Source organism: Herpailurus yagouaroundi, unplaced genomic scaffold, assembly GCF_014898765.1.
Source record: "Herpailurus yagouaroundi ecotype Mexico unplaced genomic scaffold, PumYag 67793, whole genome shotgun sequence".
Lineage (NCBI taxonomy): Eukaryota > Metazoa > Chordata > Mammalia > Carnivora > Felidae > Herpailurus > Herpailurus yagouaroundi.
Genome location: NW_024420586.1, coordinates 18,367,882 through 18,377,708, shown reverse-complemented (window position 1 = coordinate 18,377,708; position 9,827 = coordinate 18,367,882). Strand labels below are relative to the sequence as shown.

General features: G+C 46.6%; 1 protein-coding gene across 3 annotated transcripts in view; it reads right to left on the bottom strand.

Annotated features, from left to right (window-relative positions):
• Positions 1-8,448, bottom strand: part of ATP6AP2 (ATPase H+ transporting accessory protein 2) — a 23,623-nt gene extending 15,175 nt beyond the window's left edge. For 2 of the 3 annotated variants that reach the window (XM_040469041.1, XM_040469043.1), the window contains exons 1-2: positions 8,291-8,448; positions 1,150-1,280 (exon numbers count right to left, since the gene is read on the bottom strand). In XM_040469041.1, the coding sequence (XP_040324975.1) occupies positions 1,150-1,280; positions 8,291-8,330 (171 nt within the window). In that variant the 5' untranslated portion in view covers positions 8,331-8,448. Of the gene's footprint in view, positions 1-1,149; positions 1,333-8,290 lie in introns of those variants that run through there. The other variant, XM_040469042.1, reaches the window with a different exon arrangement.
• Between the last annotated feature and the right edge of the window lie 1,379 nt (positions 8,449-9,827).

Here is a 9,827-nt window from a genome sequence, read left to right as displayed (position 1 = left end):
GCCCCTCCCCCGTTCATGCTCTGTCTCTCTCTGTCCCAAAAATAAATAAACGTTGAAAAAAAAAAAAATAAAATAAACAACCAGTCCCGGCCACACAGGGAGCTCAGGGGCTCCACCCACAGGCCCAGTAGAGAGTAGCTCCCAAGCGTGGCTTCTGGTTTCAAGGGCACTCAGCACCTAGGAGGAAAGTTCCTTTGAGTAACTGATGATATCTAGAGGCCACATCAAAAGCACCAGATTTATGAAGTGGGAAGAGATAATGACAGCAAGACAGAGCAAACTGCATCTCCTATCTTCTAGCCCTTAACTTCAGATCTCTCACACTGACAGGATCTAGGCCCCCTCCACTACATCATGTAAGCAGCCAGTTACTCAACAGGTTATGGCTTCATTGTGGGAAACCAAGGTCCTAGGCTATCCCACAGCTACTGACCACACTATCTTCTTAAACTCAGGCAAGATGCACATGCATTTTATCATTCATAATAAACTGCAGTAGGCTGAACGTTTCTGCCCCCCCGCCCGACACACACACACACAGATTCAGGTTGAAAGCTATTCCCCAATGTGGTAGTATTAGGGACAGACCTCAGGGACCTGATTAGGTCATGAGGACGCAGCCCTCATGGTGGGGTTAGTGCCTTATAGGCTTCCCCCCGCCAATCTGAGGACATGAAAAGAAGCCAGAGGTCTGCAAACTCGAAGAGGGCCTTCACAAAAAGAATCCCACCGGGCTGGCACCCTGATCTTGGACTTCTAGCCCTCAGAACTGTGAGAAATAAATGTTTGTTGTTTCTATACGCCACCCAGTCTATGGCATTTTGTAATAGCCCGAACTAAGATAAAGAAATATATCATGTACTGAAAAATAGGTACAACTACACATCCTATGGACAGAGGCATTCTCTCATATACAAAGAACATCACTACTCTGAAGAATTACATGGTTAATGACTTATGATGATTGGGTTTCATAAGCAAGCTTACAGCACATCTCTAAATCTCCCCAACTACAAATGAGCTTTTTTACTTCTCTAATCTGTACCCAATATACCTATGTTTGCTTGTTGCTTTCTTGGGATATTAGCAGAAATCAGCAAAAATACTTTCAGAATTAGCTCCCAATATCTTTTTTTTAAATACACATACTTCTTTAACAGAGAAGCCCATGGACAATGCAGCCACGTCTGGGATTCGCTCTCCTGGTATCGGCCAATTTCCATCTCGGAAAACAACAGACCCTGGTGATCTCAATATACTAAACTCGTTCCCCAAAACACCTGGAAGAAAACAGATTAATAAATGAATGATCAACATCATAAATCTTTTGCACCCACATTGAAAATTATTAAATATAGAACATGTTTCCCCATTCTTGACTTAGCATACTATATATTATTAGACAAAATACTGAATCAAAAACATCAAATTATTTTTCAAAGTACTGCTCTCAGAACCTAAGTCGATACATTCTGCTCTAACAGAGGCACAGTTATGAAACAGGATTCTCCTAATGATCTACCTGCCTTCCTACAGGTAGCCCTTAAACAGGGGGGCATGTGGTACTTCGGCAAGAATTAGAAATCAATGGCATTTCTCCAGCATTTAAAAATGCAAACAAAACCCTGGCACAGACTAAAAAGGAAGAAACTTGAAATCCCTATTATTATGTCTGCCCTCAACCCTGTCTTCAAAATGCAAACTCATAAAATTCCTAGTCTTTCACCCTGAAACTTTAGCAAGTTCGCCTATCTTAGGATGGAGATCTTTCTTTACATCCCATAAGCAAATAAGGACTGTCAGACACTGGGCAGAGGCAGTCAGAATATGAACACGTCATATGAACCAGACAGAATATGAACACATCAGACTTCAGAAGCAAAGTAGTCTAAGAAATAGTATTTCCGATGGGTGTATCAAGAGGCTGAGGAAAGGTATTCTGTAATAATAAAGCCCACTAGTCTAGCTAGGGAGCCTGGGATTAACAGGCGAAGGATGAGAATAAAGGGACTATTTGATAAGCCCTCCGGGGGCTAAGGATGAGGTCTTCGGCCTCTTCAGCCATTTTGTGTTAACCCATGATGTCTAGCTTACACAAGAACATGTAACTAATGGAAACTTTCAGATTCCTATGAAAAGATTAGCTCCAAGTCCAAAACAAATCTTAGCCATGCTTACCTCGTATGAGAAAATTAGACTTTAATAAAGCATCACTGTTATTCTCTTGACCTCAGGAAAGTATCACTTATGGGGTATGGGAATAAAGTTGGAAGCAACAATAAATGTTTTGGTGTTGCAGTACTGACAGTAAATAAAAGGCCTCAGGATGGTGCTGATACAACATGAAGAGTTATGAGTTTCAATTCAGCGCAGCCGCCAGAGCAGGAATTTCCAAAATGTTCTAGCCGAAGGCAGGCAAAAAAAATTAGCAGAATGGGATGGCTGTCTGTAACTGATGGACACCTGGGTTCACTCAAGTAGTGGTTACTGCAAACACTAAGGAAAAGGGGGCAGCAAGAGACCTATACTTTCCAAGTACCATACACATATTTGGGCCTGGAGACAGTCCTGTTCTACAATATGACCCTAATCACTCAACCCTGGCAAAGAAAGCTATACGGAATGACTTTGCCCCTCAACATTGTTGTTGTTGTTGTTTTTTTAATGTTTACTTATTTTTGAGAGAGAGTGAGAACCAGGGTAGGGGGGAGGTGGGGGCAGAGAGAGAGGGAGACAGAGGATCCGAAGCAGGCTCTGTACTGACAGCAGAGAGCCCGATGCAGGGCTCGAACTCACGAACCATGAGATCACAATCTGCAGTCGGACAGACGCTTAACCGACTGAGCCACCCAGGCGCCCCTGCCCCCAACACTGTAGGCAGATCCCCCACTTCTGTGCCTGTACAACAGTCCTTCAGGAGTCTTGAGCTTTAGAAAACCTTATGCTGTGGCTCCCAGACTGAGAAACTCTACCAGAATATAACCAGGGAGGGAGGACACCACCTCAACTTACAAACCCTACATTTGCCAGCAGTCATCTCCACTGTGCCAACATTCCAGTCCCCTGAAAAGTCCTTCCTTGTACTGAACTGAAATGAGCTTCCCAGCTTCTTGCAACTTACTTTATCACCCCGACTCAGTCTTAACAGATAACCTCACCTCCAGTTTCAAGAGAAAACCGAGGAATCCCTCCCACTGCCTGCTTCCTCTCCCTACCACAAATTTATCTGCACCAGCTCCTAGCCTTATCTCCTCTCCCTCCAGATGTTGGCAGGGACGTCCCTCCAAGAGTCTGACATTATCCTGGCATTCAGCCTTCTTAGGGACCTTCATCTGCTCACCTATTAGTCATTCAATGTTTATTACGCCACTATTCTGGGAAGACAACCGATCAGGAGTCAGGCGGCTATGTGGTTGTAAGCATAAAAAGCTGGCCCTGCTGAATATAAGCTCCACAAGGGCAGGGATTTCAGTTTGTCTTGTTCACACAATATCCCCAAGAGCGGGAGAACAGTGCCGGACACATTGGTGCTCAAGAAATAGTTGCTGAGTTAATGAATAAAAGCCACACCTTGCACTACCAACTTCCCCTTTTCAACTGGCTCTTTCATTTCAGCATAAAAATACACTTAGAGTGCTCCCATTCTAAAATTACAACCACAAAAAACCCTCCTTTGGGCCTACCAGCCTCTGCTTCCCTTCAGAGGAAGAATCCTAGAAGAGTAATTAACCACCATTTGCTTCTCTACTTCATCTCACATTACTACCTAAACTCCCCCATGCCACTGAGACCACTCACCAAACCCAAAAGACAATTCTCAGCCCTTAATTCATTTAACTTCTCAAAGCACCTGATACTGAGCAACTCCCTCCTTAAAAATCTTCCTGCCTTGACCCTCATGAAGCCCGGGCTACTGTTTGTTTTTTTCCCCAGTCCTTCTGGGACTTGGTCTCTTTCTCTTCCATCCTTTAAAACAGTGATGTCCTAACTTTTTAGATTTCAACTGTTTCAGTACAAAATCTGAAAGTAGCCCCAATATACACATAAAGTACACACGTGTAGGACAGACTATGCATTGATAATATATTACAAAACACACAAAAATAGAAATGTTTTAAAATGTTTATTTGAGAGAGAGAAAGAGCAGGAGCAGGGGAGGGACAGAGAGGGAGAAAGAGAGAATCCCAAGCAGGCTCCACACTGTCAGGTCACAGCCTGACACAAATCTCAATCTCACAAACTGTGAGATCATGTCCTGAGCCGAAATCAAGAGTTGGACACTTCATCGACTGAGCCACCCAGGAACCCCCAAAACAGAAATTTTTTTAAGAGGATGAGGTAACTGTGTAATATTCTTCCCAATTCAACCATGAGAAAACATCAAACTCAAATGGAGGGACATTCTATGAAATATTGGACCATTAGTATTAAAAAAAACAACAACGGGGAGTCTAGGTGGCTCAGTTGGTTAAATGTCCAACTCTCCATTTCAGCTCACCTCATGATTTTCGGGTATCCTGAGTTCAAGCCCCGCACTGGACTCTGACAGTAGAGCGTCTGCTTGGGATTCTTTCTCTCTCTTCCCCCTCCCCAGCTCACGCTGTCTCTGTCTCTCTCAAAATAAATAGATATACTTAAAAAAAAAAAAAAAACCAACAACACAGGAGATTAAAATGGACGTTCTAGTGCCCTCTTCTGGCATCCCAAGAGACCCCTCTTTTGAGATCTGAGGGCTCCATTCTTGACCCTCACCACTTTCCTATTCTATATCCCTGTCCCTGGCTGAGCCCAGCTACTCCTCAGGCTGCAAACACTACAACACCGATGGCTCCCAGATTCTTCCCTTGAGCCCGAGACCCACAGACCCAACAGTCAGCTGAGCAGTTCCTTCTAAGTCCCACGGGCCCTTCAAAGTCAACAGGTTCCAAACTGAACTGACCGTCTTTTCACAGGCTCCTTCAGTATTCTCTATCTCAAAGGATGACACCACCTTTCATGCAGCTGCTCAAACAGGTCTTTAAATCCTTCCTCAGCACCACAGCCAATCAACTGCCAAATTCTGTGGATTTTTTTCTTCTTACCTCATATATCCCTTCCCCTCCAGGTCCATTTGCACACTCCAGGTCCTTACCGGGTTTGCTAGAACTGGCCGCCTTATGACCTGTCACACCATTCTCTGAGCCAGCCTTTCTAGAACCTTTTCAAAATAAGGGTGTGCTCATTCACCCACCAGTTTAATCACCTTCACTTGCTGCCCAGAGCTTTGGAGACAACCCAAAACATAACACCCAAGGAACTTCACCAAACTTACTTCTTCTGGGATGTCCCCAACTTAACTCTTATACATTCAAGCCCCACCAAACTACTGGTTCTTTTGCACTCACATCTCTGTGCTTACACATGCCTTTCTGCCTAAACTGCCTTTTGCCCCCACCCCAACCTTTCACATATTTGCCCCCCTCTCCCCCCAGGGAAATATCCCTCAGCTTCCCCATTCTGGGAGAGAGGGTAAGTATCCTTCCCTCTAGAACTCCCACCATACTATGCTGTGATCAATGAACGGTGGATGGAATCAGTAAGAGAAAAAATAAATAGGGGCCCTTGAGTGGCTCAGTTAAGCGTCTGACTCTTGGTTTCGGCTCAGTTCGTGAGTTCAAGCCCCGCACCGGGCTCCACTCTCAAAGTGCAGAGCCTGCTTGGTATTCTCGCTCGCCCCCTCTCTTTGCCGCTCTCCCAACTGAGCTCTCTCCCCTCCTCAAAATAAGTAAATAAACTTTCAGAAAAAAATAATACATAGGTCCTACTTTTGACCTCTGGGGCATCACTGACCACATCACAGCCCTCTTCTACAGGACACTCCTTCAAATTCCACGTGTTTGCCCTTGGCCTTTCCTCTCCAGGCTAAACACCTGAATTTTTTCAAACACCCCTCATGACATGGTATTGACAACCCTAGTTCCCTTCCTCTAGTCTCTCTCCAGTTAACACCATTTTAAAGGACTTCTATTTTTTCTCAAATAGAGAAGCCCAATCTCTTAAAGATGTTTTCCACTAAATCACATTTAGTCATTGTGGAAAATAGTAATATAACCTCACATGACAAGACCAAGCAATGCAGAGCTGACAAGATCTGATTCTTAGTTTGTATGAACTAGACTATTCTAGTTAGGAAAGCATGTTCAAGCCATGTACAGAAGCAATTACTTTGCCTCAGACCAAAAACAAACAAAAAACACCTAAACTTCACTGAATCAAAATAGTATCAGTCACAACATTAAAAGATGGAATTTCGGGGTGACTGGATGGCTCAGACGGTTGAGTGCCGACTTTGGCTCAGGTCATGATCTCACCGCTGGTGAGTCTGAGCCCCGCGTCAGGCTCTGTGCCGACAGCTCGGAGCCTGGAGCCTGCTTCAGATTCTGTGTCTCCCTCTCTCTCTGCCCCTCTCCAACTCATGCTCTTCTTCTCTCAAAAATAAACGTTTAAAAAAAAAAAAAAAAAAGACGGAATTTCAACAGACACTCAGTTAAATCCCAGTATCAAAGGGAAAATTCTGAAATTTCAAAAACTGTGGGTGCCTGGGTGGCTCAGTCAGTTGGGCAGCCAACTTCAGCTCAGGTCATGATCTCGCACTTCCCGAGTTCGAGCCCCACGTCCGGCTCTGTGCTGACTGATCAGAGCCTGGAGCCTGCTTCGGTTTCTGTGTCTCACTCTCTCTCTGTCCCTCCCGTGCTTGCCCTCTCTCAAAAGTAAATTAAAACATTTAAAAAAATTTTTTAAAGAAGAAATTTCAAAAACTGAATTAAAAACATCCCTCAAAGTAACTTACTAGGAGTGCCTGGCTGGCTCAGTCAATTAAGTGTCTGACTTGATTTCAGTTCAGGTCATGATCTCTTGGTTCATGAGATTGAGCCCTGTGATGGGCTCAGCACAGAGCTTGCTTGGGCTCTCTCTCTCCCTCTCTCTGCCTCTCTCCCGCTCGTGCACACACGCGCACTCTTTCTCTCTCAAAAGAAATAAACAACCCTTAAGAAAAAAGTAACAGATCAGGATGAATTTTCCAGAGCCAGGAGCAGAAACGAAAGGAACAAGACAACCCTAAAACTTGGGGGTATGAAAATAAGTATAGCTATCATCAACACACCACCCTAAGCACACCTCCAGGGATGGCCAAGACCTACAGATTTCAAGAACATCAGTGGTCTATACCCTCATGCAGAATTAAACCACCATTCCAAAAGTGGGTCGGGTCACCCCAGCACCTCACAAAGATTTTTAACCTACAGGTTTTAGGCACACTGGGGAACAGAGCCCCGTTTCTCTAAGTTGTTCTCAACTTGGCCTCTTGTTCGCCACTGTCTGAGCCCCCAGGCCCCATCATTCCCACGCAGTAGCAGCATTTCCATTACCTGTACCACAACACACATAATGGAAAAGACCCACACTCTGAAGCCAGCTGTCGTGGGTTCAGTTCCAGCTTTGCTGCCTACTACTTGCATGGTGTTGGGTAATTTATTTAGGCTTGACCACCCTGTAAAGTGAGGACGATGTCCTCTTTAAGAACTGCTATAAAATTAAATGAATTCCATGATACACAGAAAGACGCCAAACATTAGCTGACTTGCTGAATACAAGAGAACCTAGGTTCTACCCTGAAAGCTACCATTTACCTGACATGTGACCCTAAGAACGTGACTCACATCTTAGTTTCCAAATCCTTAAAATGGAGAACCCTGACAAACTATTGAGAGGTACTCTGAATTTGCCTTTAGAAAGAATCCTATAGAAACAATCACTCCACCTCCAACTTTTGTATCCTGAAACACGTTAAGGGAAGAGAGGGGATTTCATCAATTACTGATGACAACCGCTAGAAAGGAAGACGGCAGAAAAATGCCAAGAAACGCAGCATCTGATGGCAGCTAAGAAGTCTGCCTTCCCTTTCTCGCAGAGGGCTGCGGTTCCACAGTCAATTGGGAAATGCATCCCCGTGCTTCCGGAGCCGGAAAAGACCCGCGGCAGGACCGGCGGACGCGCCTTCCTGGAAGAGGCAGCGGGCGGAGGCCGGCTCAGGTGCCCCCCACACGGCCCGGCCCGGCCCGGCTCCGCCCCGGCGGCCCTCCAGACTGCGCCGCCACAGGTCGGTCCGAAGAGAAGGTCGAGGGGGAGGCGGCTGGGGCGAGGCCGCCTCCGGTTGCCCGCACTGCGGCACCCACCCCGCTGCCGCCCACCTGAGGCCGCCCCCGACCCCCGAGGCTCACGGACACCCCGAGCGCGCCCCGGTCCTCACCCGCCGCCAACAAGGACAGGAGCACCACGAGCACAGCCATGGTTCCGCGGCGGCCGCAGCAGTGCAGGGCGGCACGGACCCGGCCGGCTGAACGCGAGCGACCACCGCAGCGGGAGGGGGTGACGCTCTCTGGCTCGTCCCGACTGCCCGAGACCGCCCCGTCGTCGCCTCCGCTGGGACGGCTGGCGCCTTCTCCACCAATCGCCAGCTACGTCGCGGCTTTGCGGGAGAGACGTAGGCTGGGGAACGTCAGGCTCTTGGGCGGGGCCTAACGTGATGGATGGGAGGACCTGCCAATGGTAGGCAGCGATTGAAGAGTCGAGCAGCTCCGCCCCCCGGCCCGTGACCACCAGTCACGAGATTGAGGGTAGGGCAGGGGCTCAGGGATGTGGGGGATGACGGTGCCAGTCGAGGGATCTTGAGTGCCCACGGGGTGGGACTGGCTCCCAGGTGCGGACCCCTTGGCCGATCTCTGGTGACGGTCTCCAACCGGTCTTTCCTGGTCGCATGGCTCCGCCCCGCTACGAGTGCAGCTGTGGAAGCTACGGGCTGATTTGGATTTCCTTCTAACAATTGCCCAGATGCTGAGCACCTGCTGGGAGGAAGCCAGGCGCCTTGGAACCCCGGCCCTCCAAGTAGGAGTACCGGATAAAATACAAGACGCCTAGTTAAATTTGAATTTCAGATGAACAACGAATACTTTTTATTATAAATGTCATGAATATTTCATGGAACATGCTTATACTTAAAAAAATATATGTATTGGGGGGCGCTTGGGTGGCTCAGTCAGTTAAGTGCCGACTCTTGCTTTCAGCTCAGGTCCTGAAGTCATGATTTTGTGAGCTTGAGCCTGGCATTGGGCTCGTGCGGAGCCTGCTTGAAATTCTCTCTCTGCCTCTCCCCCATTTGCTCTCTCTCTCAAAATAAATAAACTTAAAAAAAATTAAGTATTCATAGGGGACCCTGGGTGGCTCAGTGGTTAAGCCTCTGACTCTTGGTATCAGCTCATGTCTTGATCTCAGATGGTGAGTTTAAGTCCCACTTAGGATTCTGCAATGGGGCGTGAAGCCTACTTAAAAATTTTTGTTGTTGTTGTTGTTTACCTGAAATTCACAGATGAGTGGGCATCCTGTATCTTGATTTGCTAATTCTGGCAACCCTATCTCCTAAGACCCTCCTGTCACCAGGAGTGATGGGACAAGAATATTATTTCCTTCATCCATTTGCTCAGTGTTAGGTGAGGGCTAGACCTACTAATCATGCCTGCATCCATTCTTCCCCCTTTTCAGGGTTTTTTTTTTTTTTTTTGGCTAGTTTTTTTTTTTTTTTTTTTTTTTCAGGAAGAGACACAGTTTAACACCTAAGGTCAGCAAAGGATGCCCCAGCCCAAGACCTTGAAAGATGTTTGTGGTTTCAATATGCAAGTACAGGAGAAGAAGAGGTTCTGGCAGGTAGCAAAAACCGTGAGATGCAGCATGGAGAAAGCCTGTCAGGTTGAGCATTAACTGATTTAATGAAAGAAGAGATTATATGGGGG